General features: G+C 36.6%; 1 protein-coding gene across 3 annotated transcripts in view; it reads left to right on the plus strand.

Annotated features, from left to right (window-relative positions):
- Positions 1-21,862, plus strand: part of ATRNL1 (attractin like 1) — a 522,221-nt gene extending 500,359 nt beyond the window's left edge. For all 3 annotated transcript variants that reach the window (XM_027884890.1, XM_027884885.1, XM_027884886.1), the window contains one exon: positions 20,637-21,862. In XM_027884890.1, the coding sequence (XP_027740691.1) occupies positions 20,637-20,761 (125 nt within the window). In that variant the 3' untranslated portion in view covers positions 20,762-21,862. The remainder of the gene's footprint in view (positions 1-20,636) is intronic.
- Positions 21,863-23,289: the final 1,427 nt, after the last annotated feature.

Here is a 23,289-nt window from a genome sequence, read left to right on the forward strand (position 1 = left end):
GATCCCTTGTTATGGGTATGTTTGTAATATTGATTTCCTGTCAGTCAAATTTTGTAAAGAGCTTCAGATCCTTGTTGTACATCTCTGATCTAGATGCTACAGGTGTTGGCCTCAGAATGTGAAAGGAATTTGCAAAGAGAATGTTTTGTGGCACAGTTGTATCGAGGCTGATGGAAGATGGGTTTGAAGCAACGCCTTCTACGTTTGAGGGCCGTTCTGCAGTTCTGATGTGAAGTGTCCTGAAAACTGCGAGGCAGATCTTTTCTTTCCACAAATAGTTTTGTGAAAGACAACTGTAGGGAAGGAAACAAAATAACATTAATCTCCTGAGAGTGTTAGTAGATTCTTTCAGGAAGGGATATAGACCCATCCCCATTGACAGGATGGGTCTCTGTAAAGTTCTAGTGAAGATGCTCGTGTGGAAGTTTAGGTACGTGGTGGATGCACTGACACGAGGGTAAGCACTTGTGTACATAGCTCCAGGAAGAGCTTAACCTTATGAGGAATATTTTATAAATCAAGAGGAACATTTTGTGAATCAAAGTTCAACAGGAAATCTACGCAGATCTGTCCTCTCCTTCAGCACTGAAAACCAAATTCTCTTCCATGTTCCATGTGGCAGATGGGGGGTGGCTGTCGTTCTAGGACAGCACCAGTTCCCCTCAAAGCTCCCTTTCAAAGGCAGAAAGCAGAGCCCACCTGGTGGTGCCTGCACAGGAGCCCAGTGTGGAGGTTCCCTGTATCTATCACACAGGTACAGAGCCTCCAAGGGAAGAGTAGGAGTGATCTAATAAGGATGAGTGTAAACAGTGGAAGCTGCGCACCGAAGTCCAGCGATCCTCCTGTACCAGAGACAGCAGAACCACAAAGAGGAGGCCTTGTGCATCCATAATTAACCATTCTCTGAAAAGCTTCAAAATGCAATCAAGAGAGATTAGTCATGCAGAAAATGTCTAAAACATAATTTCATTATCTCAGTAAGAACCACAGTGTCCGACTATATGTTTGCTGTCTGGTTCCTGTACAGGGTTTGTACACTGCTGGCATGGAGAACAGGGCTTTTTTAAAAGCAGAACACGCAATAAGGTAAAGTATTTCTGAAGGGCTACAGACCTATTTCTTTTTTTCTTTCAAACAAGAATTGCAACTTTTTTTTTTTTTTTACATCTTTTGATGCATATAAGCTTCTGTCCATAATTCCAAATCTAGGAAAACCTTTCTGTAGGGAAATACATTTTCTACCTCCTTTTCATATTTAAGTTTCAAACAATGGTTTTGTCCCTATTAAGGAGCAAGGCTCGTCAGGCCTAATGGCATACAGCTTTCAGCATATCACTGGGAGTATTAGAAAACATAGTCACAGTGGGAACATGCAACTGAGTTTCTTTGAAGTTTTTGTGACTTAAATGCAAGTAGATGGTGATGTGAAAAAATATGATATTTGCAGCTTAATTTCATATGGGATTTGTGTTGGTTGTTTACAGGCTGAGAAACCTAAAATGTAATGACAGTTTGATGATTACAATTTTGTTTTTCTCATCTAGAAGCTTATTTCACGAGTTTGTTTTCATTTGCTAAAATTATTTTATTTACTAGACAGTGAAGAAATCCATATTTTCAGATAATTTGTTTCTTCCTGAAATTACTGAAATATTTTTTCTTGTTCTTTAGTTTCTGATGTTGATAGAATAAATTTTCAGGGCTTTATTAGCGAGATATGTTCAATTGGGAAAACTATGAGTGTGTATATATATACTTGTATATATAAACTGATTTTAATAAGGTGTTTTAGCATTTTTGTAATTACTCCCACCTGTGTATGATCCTTTCAGTGACTTTCTGTCATGTTGGCCCTTCTGGTGTTCTACCTCCAAGTCTGTTGACCTTCCAGGTCAGTTCCTTATTTTTGCAGAGTTTAAATGTGAACCATTGACTTACCTCCTCTGATGATTCATTTATGGAAGTTCCTTTAATTTCACCTCCTTTAGGCTTCCTGAGTTCAGGCTTTAGACCTGTGTGTTAAATCTATCTTGCTGAAAGGTTTTGGTATATCCCATATTGTTGTCCCAGATATATAACTCCATATCTTTTTGCTAGGGATGCCATCCTCACCACTGCTGACAGTTCTGTTGTGCCCACCTCTGTCATTGCCACATTTTCCCATACAAGACAATACTGAAGGGCACGGGACCTGTTTGGGGTCAAAACCGTTCAATAGCAATTCCCGTGACAGCTGGTTTTCCAGATATTTTGGGGTTTTTTTTCCCTGCTTTAATCTCTTTTATAGTAGTCCCATCTAATCCAAAGGTTTCACATCATCTGTGCATCCTATTTCAGACGTGTTACTAATGTGATTGCTTATGTTTCTTTCTTAACACTTCTGTCAAAGGGCAGTTCAGCCCACCTAGAGTCTTGATTCCTCTTTGGACATGCATCTCTGTTGATTTTCCAGATCTGACAGGATAGCTTCCAGATTTGGATATCTCAGATAAGTGCCTAAAGGCAGATGGGACGAATATGAGATCTTTGTCCCCATTACAAAAACCCAATCTACCTTGATCTGATGGATTTCTTTAATGTAAGCAATCTGTTCCCGCACATGTAATGTACTTCCCTCAATCTTCGCTTCTTAATGTTCTCTCTCTGTCTTTCACAGTTCTGTTTCTGCAATTTATCTCATTTCAGACTATTCCCCAGTTGCCCCATGCTCAGCTTAGCTCCACCAGTGCCTCTTTCTTCCCTGCCCTATTAGCTTTTTCTCTCCCTGCTATGCCCATTTCATCTCTGTTCCCTTGAATATGTTGTTTATCCATTTAGGAGAAAGCATGTTCTTCCTGTGTTTTTAAAGTCTTGTAAAAACTGATATATCTGTATATCTTTTCATAATTATCACATGACAGTTTCAAATAATGCTATACCTAATTCTCCTCTTGTGTTATTCAGATATATTTCTATTTAACTAATGCTGTAGAGCAGTATGTTGGGCAGAAAGCTTTGTGCTATAATTGGGTAACAAATTATTATTTTCTTCTCATGTGTTCAGTGAACTGGTTTTGCAGATCTTTCAGCTCAATTCATTATGATCAAATGGAGAAGCATTTGTTTCAATAAGATTTTAATCTCTAGGACTATCTTTTGCATCAGTGACTTTTCATTGTTAATTGCTTTCTTGTCCCCCATTAAGGTGTTCTTGCAACTACTTCATCCAAACTAAGCTGCTTTTCTACACACACAATTTTAAAAGACTCTTTTTGGGTGAAATAACCAATTTTTACCTTCTTAATCTATCACTATGGCTTTTGTGTACTACCCTCCCTTGATGCTGACAAAAAGTGTACAAAATCACCTCTTAGAGGAATTTTAGAAACGTCCTGAATTTCCCCCCAGGTACACCAGAATGTAAAAAATCATTTTATTATTTCATAGCACCAATTAAGATCACCAGGGCACCTAGTCTGTGCTGGATGTTTGTGAGTGAATCATCATTAATATTAACGATGCACTGACTGGAGTACACCCCTGGTGTCTCATAGTCATTCTACTGAGAATGATTTTTTATTACAACTTCTCTGAACCTGTTGCTATTTTAAACCCCATAAAGGGCATAGAAAGCAAAGACTTCAAACTACAATTTTAAATATGTGAAAAAAAATTTGCACGCTGAAATAATGAAATTAGGGATGAGTTCAAGCAGTTCTCTCCCTTTGCAAAAAACAATTGGTTGTGAATTTATTATTTTAACACAGCTGACAGAACATACGGAAGGAATTCGGTAATGAAAAGCATTTGGGGGGTTTGACAGGTCTTGGTTGAAATGAAGTCCTTTGAGACCAGCATTTGGAGGCAGAGGTGAAAGTAGAAATTGGTTTACCTGAAGATCTCTGTAAATGGAATCTAAATTTTCAAGAAAGACTGCCTGCCAGCATCAGGGCTTATCTTTTGACACATCCAACCTGAAATCTATCAAAATCCGGAAACGTCTTTTCATTGTAACATCTTTACATGTGATTTTCTACACAAAAGTTTCCTGGAAAATTTGTGCTAATTCAAGTAGTTGGATTTTGTGGCTTATTCATATGTTAGTTTTCAAAATAATTTAACCCAGTTCTCTCTCAAAATAACTCCCAGAGTTGATTAAATGCAGTCCTATTGCTCCATAGATTTATGAAGCCTTTATATTGACAGTTTTTAGTATAAACCTGTATTTTTTTTTACTTGTGTTAGAACTGCAAGGCCAATGTAGATAGGCAGGAGTGAGGTAGACTGTGTTCTTTCTTATCCATCATTAATAGAGCTATTCACAAAGGGCTACTTGAAAGTAGCTGTGTAACAGGATGTCAGAAATATCATCTGAAGCCTCTGAACTACAGAGTGTAACTGAGAGCTGGTGATTTGCAGAACTTTTATTGCTTGGTAGGCTATTGCATAAAGGAAAAGTCGAGCTAAATTTTCATGTTCAGCCTGAATTTAAAAGCCTGTGGGTTAAGGAGGTCTGAAAGTATGTTTCTATTAACATGAGCATTTAAGCAAAGTGAAAAGTTGTTTAAAGCTCTTTGGTGCAGTGCTCACATATTACACACAACACAGTGGAAGTTTTATCCCTGATGGGGGCTGATGGAGGTTACAGGGAGATGGCAGAGTAACAGTGATAGCAATTACACTCCAAAAGAAAATGAAAACCAGTCATGCTATTCTGTAGATCCATTCTATCCATGCATGCTGTAAGATGTTACATACATAGAATACATTTCTGTGTAATTTTAAATGCTATTCATAAGTGTATCCAACCTAGCAATTGAAATCTGTGCAATAAAATTGGCTGTGCTCTAGGAATTTTTGCTCAGCACTCAGAGCATGCACAGAATTATACCATTTAAAAATAATCCTTTCTTGGGGTCACGCTCATACATATCTTTGGAAATCAGATTGCTAGTTATATATTTATTTACACATTCAGTATTTACTGTCTAAAAAATCCAGCCCTGTGTACTCAGGGCACCAAAGGCAGAGCCAAGCCCTGCAGCTCTCAAAGCTGAGTCACATTAGATGGCACAGTGATGCACCATATTCATCCTGAATTGCCCAAACCAGGAGGTATTGCTTGCATTTGAAAATGTTGGCAATGGAGTATGTTAACTCTCATGTGATCACTGGAATGCTCTGTGCTAGACTTTAAAAACATAAAATGTTAAAAAAATATGAAAATACGAAAAAAATCCTTAACTCCTATCAGACATTGCAATTGCTTGAGTGTTCAGCAGGAGTTAAAGATAGAGATAAAGTAAATGGGATAATCCACAGCAAGGAGTAGCAGATGAGCTGCATTCAAAACTAATAGATTCTTCATGAAAATGCTGTGACATTTATTTTCTCTATTAAAAATTCAAATGCAACTGTTTAATATGTCTCATACACATCAGCTCTTTCTGTAATTCTGGGACTGGCACAGTTTTGCCCTTAGTCATTTGGGGATTGCTTTTCCATCCACTTTGATCACATTGTGCTTCTGGAATATTCCCACCAGTTATCCTAAGAACTCTGATAACTGAATCTTGTTTCATCTGCCCTAGAAAATAAAATATCATGAAGGAGACTCTCAAATAAAGTGGAAGAGGAATAAACACCAAGCAACACCCCCACCCCAAAATGCTTATTAGCACCTTTAATCTAAGCATTAGTATTAATGAGAATTTAACCAAACGTCTCAAAAACTTGTGGCATGAATATACGTGTAATGAATAGCCAGCATCTTTCTTTCCCTCACAAAGGAAAGCATTTATCATTGTGGTGACACAAGGGACAGAAAACAATGCCAATTCACAAATAAAATCTCTCATGATTTAATATTGTTGGTTTGTCCCCTGCGATCCTAGAATGATAAATATTGCACCTCCTTTTGTCAGTATCAGAAGCATTTTCATGTGTGGAATAAAGGCTCATTCATTATAACCTGGGTTTTTTCCAGATTGCTTTTTCCAAGCTGGTTCAGGGCACATCATGCCGGTGATATTGTGCCAGCTTCCTCGTGGTCATTTCAAAACTCCACTAGTACCTGTGATGCTACCAGTTTGATTTCTGTTTATGACTGGAGTTTTTTTATTCTTATTTCTGTTCTCAAGTCCTTTCAGAGTCCTCATTGTGTCAGAGACTTTGTTACAGTGAGAGGTGTACCAACATGTACAAAACCTGGCCTTCAAGCACTGGAACTGGACATGCTGGTTGGGTGTCCATGGAGTGTGATCCTCTGGGAAGCCCCCAGGCAATGTCTGTTTGGTCTGTAACATTTTTCCTCAAAGGAGGATGGAGGTTATGGACAGCCCTGGGGAGGGGACAGAATTTTCCTCTTACTCAAGTAGTTTCTGAGGGGTCGAGATGCATGAGGTTTATGCAGAACAGAGTAGTCGTTCTAGGTGAAATGTCTGTAGCTCCATCATCATACCACCTGGCCAAAACCAATCCAGTCTGGTTTTGCTTAGTATCGCAATATTTCAGTAACTCAAAATGTATCTTGATTTCAAAATGTGTCTTCTGCAAATAATATCAGTACTCTAAATAGACTGACATTATTTTCAAGGAGGAATACACAAGCGTTAAGCACATTATGTTTTATAAGGAGAGCTGTCCTGGCTATGGTGTGATGCCAGCCCCTCTCTCATTCAGTGATGGCATTAGGAAACATAGGCAAACTAGCTAAACACTGCATTAGTTAATTTGTTTGTAGTAATTTGGAGATAACAAGCTAAGGATTTTAATACAGTTTTTCTTCCCTGGACACATCTCTTGTCTTCATATTTAAACCAGTGTGAAAAGGTCAGTAAACACTGATTTTGTAAATGAAAGCTCTAAAATAGAAAGAGCTAGTCTTTTGGGAGGGGGGAGTAAGTGGGAAAATTCATCTTGTTTAAGTCAGACCTTCAATTTTGATCTCTTAGCAGGCTCATACACAGTTAAGCATTTTTTTCCCTTAAAAAAAATCTCATTGTCTGGACCTGAATCTCTCCTCATTTAGTTTAAAACCATTACCCCTTGTCCTATCACTATCTGCCCATGTAAAAAGTCGGTCTCCTGTGACCGAATACACATGAAAATGTGAAGACTCCATCATGACTTCATCCTAGGGAAGCACCCAGTTGTGTGACTTACTGAGCATACCCAGCTTCAGCAGAGCACAGCACTGACATGCCTCACCCTAGAAGCTGTTTGTTCTTGCTGGAGTCTCCTGGCCCTATTTCCCTCCCTTTGAAATCCATCCCAGTGGATCTGGAGAGGACTCAAACCCCGCTGCCTCAGCCTCTGTGGACAGTAAGCGGCTTCATGCACAGCTTACAGTGTCCCAAAGGATAGCTGTATCCTTGAGCCCCCCCCCCCCTTTGAGAAAAACACATTTTTGTCCCTTTTGCAGCAGGAGAAGCGAAAGCACAGTTAAAGACATCAGAGATGAAAAGTTGCATGAAAAATGTGCACTAGTTAGCACACAGCTTTTAAAAGCTTGAATGGAAATATTGTTCTTAAAGCACATGTGGGAATCAAATGATGAAATAAAGTTGGCTGTATTTAGATTGTTCACAATCTACTTCATTCCTTTTAAAGAAATAGTTAGGTCGTAGTTCAAATGTTGAACAGTTATTTTTATCTCTCTTTCTAATAGTGGATGTGTGTATTTTTCTTGGAAAAGAATTGCCCACTAAAATGAGAAGTCATGAGAAGGACAAATAATATAAATGATTATTAGGATGTTTGCAGCCTTTAAAACCTACCATACCACCATCTTCTCACACTAGTACAATCCAAAATGATGAAAGACAGTAGAAGGGAATTAGAGTAGTCTTAGTAACTAACATCAGATTCACAAAGAGAATTTCTGATTAATGGAAGTCTATGTACTAAGTACTTCATAAAGGCAATTAAATAATGTAGTGGATGAAGCTTAATAGAAGAAGAAGGAGCAAAAATAAGAATGGAAAATGAAGGGCTATTTGGAAGGAAGGCATTGGAAAGCAGTGTAGGAAAAAGGCAGGAATCTTATATATTCCGCTGTCGTTATACTGAATACTTGTCCAGACAAGACAGAACAAACAAAAATCAACTCCCAGTGTCACCCATCTGGACACAGGCCTTAAAGAAGTTTATATCAATCCCTCTTGTCTCTGAATCTTCCCCCTTTGGGGCATAATACCTTATATTCCTGAACTTTAGGCATTGCCAGGTCCAATTTTTTCCCCCTCACGTTTTAGGATAAAAGTCATAAAATGTGGTGTCCCACCTTTCAGAAACAAGGTGGAGTTTGCCACTGGTTACTTGGTTTTTTTCATTCTTTGCGCCCAAAATTGCAGCAAGGAACCATGCCTTTCATTATCACCTTCTTTTCTCTTCTTTTTGAAAATCAGTGTTTGCTTATGGCAGCTTCAGAGTCTCAAGTGTATGGTGCCTAATGGTATTGCTTTAAAGTTTTATATTATATCTTTATAACTTAGGATAATTATTTATAGTTGCAAATCATAATGTAGCAGCATTATAGGAAACAGAATGCTGGATTGCTTTTGAAAGGGAGAGCAGATTCAGGGTTTATTATATTATTATATTATTATGTTATTATATTCTAGAAGGCACTTCAGGGGCTACAGAGGAAAGCAACTCAAATTGTAGCAGTTCTCAGAAGCTGGGATAGTACAAAACAGATTTCATTCACAGCGCTCTTATATCATTATCACTGTATATATAGCCATTAAAGTATAATTGAAATACAGAAAATCAGGAAATAAGGGAACTGAAGCTAAGTTTTTCACATGTGATCAAAAAGCATAGGGGAAAAAAATAGAGAGGGTGAAGGCCAGCAGTTAAATAGAAAATAGAAGACTCCATGCAATTTCTGCTCTTAAAAAACAGATGGGAGATTTAGCAAAATTGCAGTGAGGGAGTTCTAATGTCCTGCTGAAGGTTTGTTTCTCCTTCATCACAAAGTAAAAGCTTTCTAAAAAATGCATAAATGAAAACTAGCTCCTAATCACATCCTGGAAATACAAAGACACTGAGATGCTTTATACGGCACATCAGTTTTTAATGAAAATGGGGGGAAGAACAATGCATAGAATTGCTCTGAATTTTGCCCATTGTCTCTAAGAACCATCCTGACACTGGAAAACTCCAAGCAATATGTATCTCTTAACACATCTTCTCCCTGGTTTCATTTCTGCCATTTGTTACTCGCATGACTAGTGATGAGGATGGGCTGCTGCAGTAACTATTCAGTATCTGAAGGTGTATTTTCATTGAGTGCCTCTTCAGGGAGCTCACATTATTGAGGAATGGACTTTGTGAGACTTTCTGGACTGTGTCTTTCACTTGATTTCTACCTTTATTTTTCACATCCATTTAGTAGCACGAGTCCTGTTCAACAGGCCATGAGTTAGAGATCTTATTTTGCTGTATTAAGAGGAGATGGGCAAATCAGGCTGAGATTTATGCCAAATTTGATCTCAAGAGAGGAATATTTCACAGCCCCTGTATCTCTGATGAATGTTGTTTCTAAAAGGAGAAACATGGAACCTGAATTTGGTGTGTCAGGAGAATCTTTCTCAGGTTTTTCCAGAGGCACTTAGAGAAATGTTTTAAAGAGCAGAAGTTATAGTTTGGTAATCTTTTTACCAGATTAGGGGGTTTTGTTGGTTTTGTTTTGGGTTTGGGTTTTGGTTTGGATTGGTTTGGGTTTTTTTTTTTTCAAAAAATTTAATTTATTTAATGACTGATTGAGACAATGAGTGCTACTTGTTGATTTTGAGTACACACAGAGCTAGGTAGCAAGCTGTGACTACGTACTGTCTGTTTTCTAATTTTTCCTCTCCAAACTAGAACACATGCCTAGGGCATGTAATATATTTACAGTGATACACAGCCATTGTATTACTATCTCACTGTTTCAGGCATTTACTCTACCTGCATATGTCACACAAACAGAAATGGTGCTCTTCTCCTATAATGTTACTGATTTTTATCTATATTGACTGCTCAGGACCAAGTAAGTGTATGTAATCAATTAGGAATAGTCAGTGTTTAAAATGAAATCCTATTTCCATACAATTCGACGGGTCTAAGTCTGTCACTTTGCCTGTCATAGTCAGAACATAATGTTTTCAGTGTAAAATAGAATATTCAGTAAAGAATAAATGAGTAGCTGTGTAGCTTACCTGGATGCCCATTCAGAATTATTCTCCTTCAGTGCTGACCGTAATTCTGGTAGAGCAATTTGTATAAAATCTTTCAGGCTTAAAATGTTTTTTATGGTGACAACTTTTCAGCATTTTCCAAGATTTTCTGCTGGAATTAATAAAAAGCAATGTTCTGTATAAGCTGATGCTGGCTCTGCTGACAGAGCCACCCTAATACTGACAGTAGGGCATTTGTGTATTTTTCTTTTTTTTTTCTTTTTCATTTTCTTTTCTTTTTCATTGTTCTCAGGCATTAATTGCACTGAACTTACAAACACCCTTACGTCAGAGATCCTGAGGACCCTAAAATTGTCACTTCAGTGATATTTCAAGATATGGTTCAAAATTCTTGGCACTCTTTCTGTCCTGTTGGCTTAATTCTGTGTTACACTCCCAAGATCGTTTGTTTTGTCAGAGTGACTGCTGGCTGTGTAGCTGGGGATGTTCTGAATCTCTAATAGTGGAAATCAGCAGAATACTGAGAACAGGCATTTTTACTTGGCCAGAAACAAATCAGTAGCAAAACAGTGGTTAGAGTGACAATATATTGCACCAGTGTGGTGGAAATGGACAAGTCAACCTTCAGAAGCAATACTTTTAAATGAGAATTCAGTATCATGCCTATTACTGATAAACCTGCAGTCCTGATGAAGTTCTGGTGAACTATAATAATTTCTCTATATGAACATCTTCAATACTTTCTGGTTTTAAAAAAAAAAAAATAGACAGTGTAAAAAAAAAAAAAAAAAAGCTGGAGCCTGCAAAATAAAGGTGCAAGAGTGAGAAAAAGGATCTTTGAGGACTACTGTTCTCATCTTCTTCCTTAAAAGTAAATGATAATGTAAGTAGTCTTGTTTTATCTCCAGCATGGGCAGAATTGGCCTCTTTCAGACCCTTAAGCCTGTTGTCTTTAAGGTGGTGTGTTTTGTCTTGAGGAGGAGAGTAGTAAAGCTGCGAATCTGTTATCATCCAGATGGAACATTAGGGAGGTATTCATAAAAGCTGAATTTCACCTGGTGAGGTTTATCACCCCAGATTTCCTCTACAGACAGAAAGAGATCTGCTTTAAATCACCCCTTGCAAGTAAGGCCCCTCTGGAGGGAAGCAAACCCCAGTGAAAACTGCTGCCTTTTCTCCTTCTAACTGCTCTCCTGATTGCTCAGTTGTGTTCCAACCTGTCCTCTGTTTCCCAAATATACACAGATCTGCACACACATACACAGAGATATTCTGATTACTTAATTACATGAAATATAGTTCAGCAGAGCAATAATGGTCAATCACACTCTGTTTATACAGATGATAAATCTCTGTCCCACAGGTGTTCATCCTGCTCATGATGTATAGTGAGTCTTTAGCTTTCATTGCAGTGGTTAAAGCAGCCAATTGCATGAGTGGATTTGAGTAAAAAGCTCTAAAAATGCTGTAACTCAAGCTCACAATTTTTTACATCTTTCATACCTCCATTTTTTTTCACCGATTTGCATGATCCAAATAAAAAGAGATTGCTGAAGATAGAGACAAAGAGTAAAATAATGTTGCACAAGTAACCTCGAGTGGGCCAGGCTGAGTAGACTTCTGCAATCCAAATGTGTCTAATTACTACAGAGAGGTTCATAAACTAACCCCAACTGGGTCACAACTGTGATACCGACTTCTAAAAAAAAAACACCATTATAATTTTGTTTGTATTAAATCAGGTATTGCTAAAAGTAAGTGAAAATAGAGCTTCTTCACTACTCCAAGTAGGATTTTTTTTTTTTTTTCCTACAGAAATAGGTTTAGAAGACCAAATTAGATTCTGGCATGATTAATGCATCTCACCAAATTCTTGCAGAGTAGCAAATTAGTTTATAGTGATTTTCTTGAAAACAAATTAAACGGCTGCACAACATCACAAGAATAGAGATGTTCCTCATAACGTATGGGTAAATGATTCAATGGAAAGGACATGTAATCAAACTGAAAATGTAATCCAAACGTTTCAAATATTACTGTTATAGAAAAATGTGTAATTACTTGCATTTTAACACATGATGTTTAATCTGCAGTGGCAGAGCAGCAAGGAATTAATCTGCTTAAGGTTTGCACATATTCTAAGTACAATATTCCTTTTTAAGTGTTTTTGATATTTAGTTAAAAACAAAATTTTGCTAATAACTTAATATATATATTGTGAACTGTAGCTGATTCGCCATTCATGTGCTTGATTGATAAGTTTCTAAAAATGTTATGTAATCTTTAAACTTTCTTTCCCCCCCCTCTTAAAAGTGTAAACATTTTACTGCTGATACAACTGTTTGAGTCTCCAAAATTTATATTCAAAAATGCAGAATAGAGAAAGTCTCATGAGATGCAACTATTCATACAAAAATTTGCCTTGATTTTGTATAAAATAAGCTGTGTTGAGAAATATAATGCAATATTTAGGGATATTTTCAGATTTCTGTAATGAGCACATGTGGTCCAAGGGCCAAAAATTACAGTAATGGAATAAAATAAGAGTCTAACAATAGATCACAGATCACTTGTAACAAGGTAAATCTTCATAGATAAAAACATGAGATGCTTTAATTCTCTTAGCTCTGCTATTGTGTGAGAAAGCTTATTTCCTGACTAAATGTGATGACTGTTTTCTTAATTGAAATGTAGTTCTAACAAGTATTGCAACTTTAGGAACTCCTACTAAACTAGTCTAACTGTAACCATTTTCCAAGATAATTGTAATATCTAAAGTGAGTCAATAAGAGTTTTTGAGAAGAAAGTTTTATCTTCAGTTTATCTTCTTTTTTTTTTTTTTTTTTTTACTCTTTGGAGTCTGTCATATTATCACTGGACTGGTCTGTGACAAGTTTTACCAGAAAGCCCCAATGTATTTGGGTCCAAGAAATAGATAATATACCTAGTAATGTTATTTAAGCATTATAGATTAAGGTATTCTTTACTCTTCCAATTTAAAGATTTTTTTTGTCAAAGCAAGGTGTCAGAGATCTTGGGAAAGTATCTGCAGTTCAATTTCTCCCTTTATTTGTAGAAAGTGCATTGACTTCTTTTCATGTAGAAATCATTTGTCTGTAGTGGAAGTCTTAATAGTGGAATCCATACACCTGGATTTGGGTTACCCTTCACCAACAGGTTAGGTTAAAGACCAGTTTTATGTAGTCATTTTTCATTCCCACAGCATTTTACATTTCTTCCTGTTCATTTATATTCCAGTGTTTTCCCTTGAATCTGTATTAATGACACTATTCCCCCTTCCTGTTCCTCCAGTCTTGCCCAAGTATTCTTTGACCGTCTTTCTTTGTGTTCTTCACTACCAAAGTGCAGAGTCCTGATGATTTCTGTTGCTGAAGCTTCTCCAAAACACCATCTTCCCTCTGCATCTCGAAACAAAAGCCCTTGCCCAGCTTCTCTGCAGCTCACTTTTGCATTACTGCCACATTGAACCAATACTGGTTTAGTAACGTTTATTTCAGATCTTTCTCTATTTATTTTTAATCAAGAAGTAATTTCTTGTAGGTCCATTCAAACATTTTTTTCCCTTGCTTCAAATATAATCATTCATAATCAAGACCTGCCATGCATGACTTACTGTTCCCTGCCCATCATCTCTTAAGCAGTTTCAGGTGAGGGGTCCTCTCCCAGCTCAGGTCAGACCTGATCTCAGTCTTCATCTACCCCTTCTTAGAGTAAGTGCATTTCTACTTCCATCTGTGCTGCCTTCCCTGGGCAAGGTGCACAGGTTGGGTTGGTGTACAGGCCTGACAGTGCAGTCCAGCCAAATGCAGTATTAGCTCCTTTTAAAATTAATCAGTGAAAGAGCAGCTGAGGGAACTGCGGGTGTTTAGTCTGGAGAAAAAGAAGCTCAGAGGGGATCTTATCACTCTACAACTACCTGAAAGGAGGGTGTGGCAAGATTGGGTCTTCTCCTAAGTAACAAACAATATGACAAGAGGAATTGGCTTCAAGTTGTACCAGGGGAGGTTTAGAGTGACTAGTAGGAAAAACTTCACCAAAAGCATTGCCAGGATTTGGAAGAGGCTGCAGAGGGAAGTGGTGAAATTACCAATCCTGGAGGTATTTAGTTCTTATTTATATATGTAGCATGGTTTATGGTGGACTTGGCAGTGTTAGGCTAATGCTTAGACTTGAGGATCTTAAGGATCTTTTCCAATCTAAACGATTTTGTTATTCTATGATTTTTTGTGTTTCAGGAGGGCTTAAGATGAGAAAGAGAATGAGAGAAAAAAATCTGCAGTTAATCAATATTACATTGCCCCAGTCCCACTACCACAGTATCTCCAGCTCCTCACTAGCTCCAATTCATCAGGACGCTGTTTGAGGTATCCCAAAGTTCACTGTCAACTCCTGCACATCCCTGTCCAGAGATGCCAAAAAGCTCATGCTGTCTCTTAGCTTAGTTTAAAGGCACCAGATGTTGTACAGACCTGGGTTACAGGCTAAACTACAGATATCTCACCCTGAAAGGGAAGGAGAACTGCCTAAATGCATACTAAAAAAAAAATCGCTACTGGCCCCTTGGAACACAAGTATTTCACACAATTATGTAGGGCCATTTCCTTTTCAAAATGAGAAAGTTTGGCAAAGGCTGAACTTTCTTAAAAGGCACTTTATTGTATAGTCTGTGTTTCCCACAAACTGGCAGCAGGTAATTTATAAGTCTATTCTGGGAATAAGAATTTCTTTGGTCCCTTATAGATAGCTCTTATTACGAAATAGTAAAGGTATAATAAAAAGGAGCATGACATCTTCCCTCTACTAGTGTGTGGCTATTTAATTTCACACAATTGTTATTTAGTTTATTATTGTTATGGTCTAAGCTCTGTCTCGTATTTTACTTATTTAATTAAGTTATATGCATAAGAAAAGAAAAACATACCTTCTGGCCTCTTGGCTGTCTTCCCATCTAGCAAAAATTATCACTGAAAAAAAAATGATGGGGTTACTTCCCCAAAGTAATTTCCTAGTTAGCTTAGTTTGTTTAATATATCTTTCTTACATTAAGAATGGTGTCAACTTAAAATACACATTCATGCACCAAACAGGAAGAGAAGCCCATAAAAAGGCTGTGATTTTGAGGTGCTGTCATCTTGTCCTTTAAAAATAATCTAATTCAAATACAAAAACATTCAATATGACAGGTTATGAAGATACTTATTCTTCTTGGCAGTTGCTTATGATTGTTTTTCTCTGTGACTAAGTCTGCGATCTCTGGATACTGTCTAGGCACACCTGCCAGATCAGGAAACTTGGATACTCATGAAGGATTTTACTATTTTCTGACTCTGAAATGAACTTAGATCCGTTGTGTTCCTCTAGCCATGTACAGTCTTGAACTTCAGATGACTCTTAATTTGTCTTCTGGAAAGTAGGCGCTCGAGTATCAGGTTTGTGCTTGCTTAGGAGGAGGTTTTGTGGATCATGCTTTTGAATACCAAATTTTTGCTCTGGTTCCATTTTATGTACCTTTTGGATATCTCCCAACATGACTTGATCTGTAGCAGATGAGTATGTAGCACAAATGACATGCTGGCCTTTTCAGTCACGAAAATTAAGCATGAGCTGGTCTGCTTGGAGACAGTTTGGTTGAGAACACAGGAGAAGTACAGGAAGAACCAGAAAATTTTTAAAATATTACCGAACTAAATTGAATAAGACTATTTCTAGCACAATGTCTCATAGAAACTAAGAGAATTTTTTCAGTGGGTACTCAGAAGCACTTGTCTAGTAACAGTCATCTAGAATGTCATGTTCCTCCTCTATTATAGACATTATAATTAACATATTTAGTTTCTATGAGGAATAAATGTGTGCAGTCCTAGTATGCATCCATAAAAGTTATGGTGAATGTAATCTGCTTCATCAAATTAAGAAATAGATAATAAAAAACTTTATTATTAACTTGGGGGGGTTGTATATAAAGGTCACTTATGCATGCATCATATACATTCTATATTTATAAAGCAGTATTTTTATAGACTTGAAATATTGATAAATTATAGAATTCATTAAAATCCCCTACATAATAAGTAGTAGTTTTACTGATCAGCAAGAAATTATCTTCACTGGCTTCACTGTGTGCTATGGTCACCTTCATGAGGCATCACAGACTGTAATTATCACTTAGTAGATCTTCAGACAGCTCAGATCCATTTCTACAGATACCCATGGACATTACATCTTCTACAATGGGAAGATTTGGGATAATAGATCCTTTATGATAAAAGGACTCTGTCCACTATGAGGTGAGCATGTACAGTAACACGTCTTTAAAGAATAAACAAATGGAAGTAACGCAAAGGCACTGAAGGGTGAAGCCATGACTTTAATAGTGTAGCATTTACCCAGTCTTCTATTTTAGTCTCTATATGGCAGCTGGCATTTTATTTTCGTTGCTTAAAGTCACCTTAAGCAGTGACTATAATTTTGGTTAAAATGTCAAACATATCTAATTGATCTACCTGACTCATAATTATTGTCTTCAGGTTTCTGAATGTTCTGACTCTGCATAACAATGGCATGTGTAGAAATTTAATCAAATGAAGACATCTATCCAAATGTTATGTCTGAATAATACATATTCAATTTGAGAAAAACATTTCTAGTTACCTGCCTAACCATGAATCTGAGGTCATTCTTTGTTCCCTCACTTTTAACAAAGGGGATAGTAAGAACTCAATGCATTTCTCATTAAAATGAACAAAAGAGGAGGAAAAGAGGTTTTAAATATGCACGCCAGCATGTAAGATTTTTTCAATGTAAGGGATTTTTTGTTTTTTTGGTTTTTTTTTAGCTGTATACAATCAGAGGAAAAATGTTTAAACATCCCAGCATGGGTATTTCCATTTAAATCTGATTACAGTGAAATAAAACTGTAGCTATTAAAGGTTTAGAAGAACTACAAATACAAGCAGTAAAAGAAGACAGTTAGTAAATGAGGTAGTAAAACATTTCAGCAGGGCAAACAGTTTATAGCACTCAGCCTTCCTGTAGCAGACTGTGCTATTCACCACAGACCCGTGCACTGCTCCCCGAACTGCACTTAAACCTGCAATTAACCTTTCACGCCTAATGAAGCTGTTTTGCTGCAAAATTAAAATATATAGTGCTGCCTGTTTTTACAGAGACTGGGAGGAGAGGATCTCAAAATGAATTACTTTTTCAGATGCTTTTGTTCGAATGCAGAGTTAAAGTGCTGTTTGTATATAAATTGGGAATGCGCTTTTCAAGGTAATCTCATTTGATATGCTATATTCTATTCCTCTACTTATTAATGGTTCTGCATTATTGTAAAAAAAAAAGGGAAACAATTCACACACCAGTAATTTTATGATTAGACACTTCCTGAGAATAAACTGTTACCATTTAACTTCCATTAGGAAAGACAATAGTTCTGCTAAAGATAAGTTCATATTGCTTTCTCTGGTATTTTTCTCACTGTGGATGCAATTATCTCTTACAAAAATATACTTTCCACTTATGTACTTGACCAGGCTCACTTCTTAATGATCTATGCATACATATCCTTAAAACAAGCTAGAGATAGTTTTATCTGCATAGAACTAGGTCAGGCTATTTCTATAACATTTAGCAGAAAAACAAACTAAGTTTAAAAATAGGTCTGGTTCTGCAGCTAGGCTTGAATTTCCAGAAATTAGCCTATTGAAGGTGACCTGTTGATTCTCCATGTGGGATACATACTGCTTCCATTGCTCCTTTCCTCCACGTTGCTCAGGAGTCAGAGGCAATCAGAGACCATGTACTGATTTGGAAAATACCAGTTTGGATATTAGGTAGGATATTTAAATAGCAGCACTCAGAAGAAGGCAGGTAAATGTAATAACTTTGGAACTGAGGTAACGCATATTAAGCATTTTATGGTTTACAGTTCCAACTTAAATGATTATAAATGTATTCACATTTGTTATTTAGATAAAAACCCGTAAAATCAAAGGAATGTTTTGTTTGGCTTTTTTCCCTTTAATGAATATTTAAGCCACAGCAATTTTTTCTGTTATATTTTGATGTAAATTCTGCTTGCTCGAAGTGTCTTTGCATAAGCTTGACTTGGTAAATGAAATTCCTTTAGACTGCCACTCTGAAATAATGAATTGTTCCCCCAGTTAATTGTATTGCTTTGATAACAAGGAACTATGGTGGGTGTAGAGAACATAATAAATGAATTTCATCAGATGATTTGTGTGATGTTTTGAAAAATGATCTTCTTTAGTGACTCAGTTTTAATGGAACTCCATCAACATGCCAGTATATCCCAGTATGCAGTGTTAGATTTGAAAGAAATAGTTCTTCCTTTTTATTAATTGTTATGTCAAGGGAGGTTACTTTAAAAGCTTCAAATATATTCTAAAATATCTTATAAAAGGTGTAAAATATTTACTAATAATTGTCTTTCTGTTTAGCATACTCCCTAAGCCTAGATGTTAAAGATGGGATTACATGTAAGCAACCATCAAAATGTTATTTAGGTTTTATCCCTGAATTTGCTAATACCAGGTACTGCTAATACTTTAAAGGTGCCTCAATGATTTCAGAAATTTAATTTGTCAAAAGTCCAATTTAAGGCATCACTAGCTCATGCCAGGAAATATCTGTGTATGTGAGAAAAAACAACTTGATTAATCTTGGCTCTTACGTATCCTGAAATGTATCAATGATAATTGTACTTAGCGTTTTACAGTGCCATGCATTTTGGAAAAGCTGTATGCATATGAATTAATTCTTGCAACTTTTTTGTGAGTTAAGAAAGGTGCAATAGCGTAGATTTCTTCAGGATACTGGAAACCTGAACCAAATCTGACTGTATAGCATATACTAAGAAAGACAACTGTAGCAACACTTGTAAGTGAAAAACAATTTTTGCACAGTTTCTTAGTAGATAAGTGCTGTGACAAGGGATTGCATGGAAAATATTGCAAAATGGGATTCTGTGCATTAGATAAATTGAATTTGATATTGTCTTGAGAATAATGGCCTATTAGACATGGTGAAAAGTATTTTCCAATGTTTCCTTGTAGAGTAGTTGGAAATTAGGACATATTGGGCAGCATTACCGACATTATGGGTATATGTGGATGTCATGATTTCGTTGCAGTACAACATATTCATAATGTGAATAATCCTAATTCATTTGATTGCAATATCACCTGTGTGAACTTAAAAACTCAGACCTGCCACGTATTAAGCATGTTTTAATCACAGGATATCCTCAGAAGTCAGTGATTTCTAGAAAGGCTGAAGTAACAAGCAAATGGAAGACTAAATTCTCAACCTACTGATTTCTTAGGCATAAAGGGGAAGGCAAACAAGGAGCAGCTGAGGTCACTTGGTCTGTTCAGCCTGGAGAAGAGACCAAAAGGAAACCTCACTGCAGTTACAACTTCCTTGTGAGGAGGAGAGGAGAGGCAGACACTGATCTATTCCCTCTGGTGACCAGTGACAGGACCTGAGGGAGTGGCCTGAGGTTGTGTCAGGGGCGGTTTAGGTTAGAAATTTGGAAAAGGTTATGGTGCTTGGGCACTGGAACAGGCTCCCCAGGGAAGTGGTCACAGCACCAAGGATACCAGAGTTCAAGAAGCATCTGGACAACGCACATGGTGGGATTCTCAGGGTTGTCCTCTTCAGGGCCAGGAGCTGGACTTAGTGATCCTTGTGGGTCCCTTTCAACATAGGATAGTCTATGGTTCCTAAGCATGCCTATCCACGCCCTTGGTAATACCCTGTTAGGATAATAAAAGGTCCTGACATATCAACAAATTAACCAGAATTTGAAAAAGAAAAGTTTTGGTGAGTTGACAACATTTAGAATTTTACCCAGGCCAACACCATCGTGTTTCAGTGCCTTTTTAGAAATCTGTGCTTTCTGGAAAATATTTTCTTATCTTTTTGTTCATGGGTAATACTAACCTCTGAATATTCCCTAGTTAGGGAGGCATATATATTGCAAAGGCAAATATTCAAGGATACACTTTTGTTCTAACTGCAGTCTCCATTTCTTTCTTACTTTTGGATAGTTTTATCCATTTCTAAATTGCGATGCACAAACATTTAATAAGAGAAAAGCTGTCAGAGAGATGCTGGTCCATATAACCAAGAAAATGGTGATAAAGAGAGGTCACACTAAGATCACACAGCAAATCAATAACAGACTTAAATGGAAGTCAGTTCTCCTGATTTCCAGTCTGGTGTCTTAACTGCAGTTTTTTCCTTCCACTTCACCACTTACAGGTAGCATTTAAGAAAGTGAAAACTTCCTATCTAACTCTGAAATAAAACTGATTCACTTCTGGGAAAGTACAAAAACTTGGCATGAAAGGAACCATCACACTGCTCTGGAATTCTTCTCAGGAAAGCTGAGCATTAAATTTTGTTTTTCCCTTATTTATCTTACAGGTCTTGCAATTGCAAGTGCACTGATAGACATTTCACAACAGAAGCCTGCGGACTGTAAAGATAAGAGTTCAGGAGTCAGAAATCGAAAACATCACCTTTCAACACGTCAAGGAACTTGTGTCTGAGATTCAAAAACTACAGTTGTATATTCTGTAATGTTTTCTTTTTAAATGGCTTCCATTGAAAGCTCTATTACAGCCTCAGTTTTTTATGGAGGCAAATCTATGAATGAACATACGAGGTACTGTGCTCTGTTATAGTCACACAGCCTGCTATACCCCAAAGCAGAACAAACTTGTGGTAGGTATGAGTATGTTTGATGAGCTTTAATAAAAAGAGTGGATCCTGGTATCAACAAAATACTAAATAAAATACCTAATAGTCTTAATCCTGAACATATCAGAGCAGGGAAAATCCTTGAATAGAACTACGAAAAACTTTACATTGTTTTTTGTAATGTAGAAGCAAATTGTATAATCGAAATCTGAGCAAATTCCAGAAAACTAAAGGCAATTTTTGTATAGCTTAATGTAACAATGAAAATTGTACAGTTCTTTCCTAGTAATCAGCATGAAAATTTCTTTCCAGCAAGCAGGAACTAAAAAGGATCATTTGAATATATGTGTTATCATTGCCTGAAAAAGGTAGGCAGCTTTTGAACTTAGCATAGGTGTAACCCAAGAACACCACATGTTAATATTTGAAAGATAATTCCATTAAAAAAGAATAATTTGAGCATTTCATGATTATTTTTCTTTACATTGAAAACACCTCATATACATAATCTGTGCCACAGCAGAGCGATGGGGGGCTTTCATGTCTCTGTACCTTAGACTTTGTCCTGAATCCAGAATGGTATATTTTACAAAGAGGGTCCTCCATGCCAGCTAACTGATTAGTAAAATTAATTGAGCATGGAAAAGCTTTTTCTGCAGTAAAATTTCCTTTTTTTTTTTTTTTCACCAGACAGTCTCCAAGATTGCAAATCTAAGGAGAGTTGAACTTGCTCTTTTTCAATCTGCTTCCATTTCAATATTGAAATTTGCTGGTATCTACTTATTGTCCTGACCTCTAAGCGGAAGAAAGGAATCCCTATCAGCACTTTTGACCTCTGTTTTTATAATATAGCATGGATTTTTTTTTCCCCTCCAGATGCAGAATTTCATCGCCTTCTCACTTTCATACCCATTCCATAAATTAATTTAATAAATAAATATTTAGAAATCTGAGTTGCTTCCAACAGTGGTTCTCAAATCCAGCATCCAGTATGGAACCTCACACAGTCAGTACTCAACAAGTTTCCAAAGGATGTTAGTCTTTTGTGGACTCAGTAGCCACAACAGCTTTAATGGCCCTCAGTCTCTTCATTTACTCAAAATTCCTGAATATATAAAAGAGCAAGAGAATGTTAAGGGGTAGGTAGCAGATGTGTCATATTCTCATTTCCACATTACACACTGACAGCAGTATTCTATGAAAGTAGTAGTTTTATACAAGGTTGTTGAAAGTATAGTTTCTCAACTCCAAATTTGCCACCATACTAGTACAGGAGAGCGATACAGAGGTATAAATGTCTCATGTAATGACAGACTTTTGGTAAATATGAAAGATATAAAATGATAATTGATGTTTACTACTATATCTGTATTTTTTATGTTCTTTTTATTTCAGGAAGATGATGACATTTTACTGTTTATAGTTGACTTCATAGTTACTTGCATGCCATGGTGGTGCAGTAGCAGTAATAAAGCCCTGTTGTGAGTTGTGTTTATTTCCTAAAGCCATTCATACATCAAAGTACTCAGCTTAATTTGGATGAGGACTAAATGTAAAAAGAATTATAAAAAAGGAACAATTGTACAGTATGTAGTTATATCTTATACAGGAATATTAGGTTGCATCTAACCATCTCTATTGTTTTGATAAATTATGCACTGATGAATTATGGTATAATTATTTCTTATACTGGCATGATTGTTTCAGTATTTTCATATCTGAAAATAAGATTATTATCTTAAAAGAATGCCATCACAATCTTGTGACTTTTATTGCCTATTCTGACCTCGTGTAACTTAAAACTTTAAAAATTCCTTTTTAAAACTTCTATTGGGAACTTTCAACAAGTGCTACTTATAATAGTATAAAAAAAAAAAATCATCATTTGTAGACAGCTCTTTCTACCAGTTTTAAAGTCAGTCTGTTCAAATGATTATAAACTGATGGAACTGGTTTATATGATGCATACACTTATGAAAAGGAAAGAACCACTTGTCTGGAATATATTACTAACCCTGTATTATCCTCAACCTAAACATTTCACACGAGAAATATACAGTGTGTGTTTCGTGAATTTTGGAAGCCCCGTCCACAGAAAGACCATATGGTCTTGTAGAGCAGTTTTAACTGTACTCATTCATAAAGGATTACATTCCTCTGTATCTCAACTAGAGTTTAAAATATACTTGAAAAGCAGGTGTGAGTTTTAAAGGGATTAAAATATTTTATTGCAACACTGAAGATGGGCAAATAACGATCAGCCATTTTACTGTGTTTTCAGGTAAAAAAATGTTATTTTATTGTACAAGAAAAGCATGTTTGTCATGGGATCATTCAGCATTTCCCTTCACTCTGAGAATTTTTTTTCTAAAGTATC

The sequence above is a fragment of the Empidonax traillii genome, unplaced genomic scaffold (genome assembly GCF_003031625.1).
Source record: "Empidonax traillii isolate 1590-97213 ecotype Southwest subspecies unplaced genomic scaffold, ASM303162v1 scaffold156:size1289327, whole genome shotgun sequence".
Taxonomy (NCBI): Eukaryota; Metazoa; Chordata; class Aves; order Passeriformes; family Tyrannidae; genus Empidonax; species Empidonax traillii.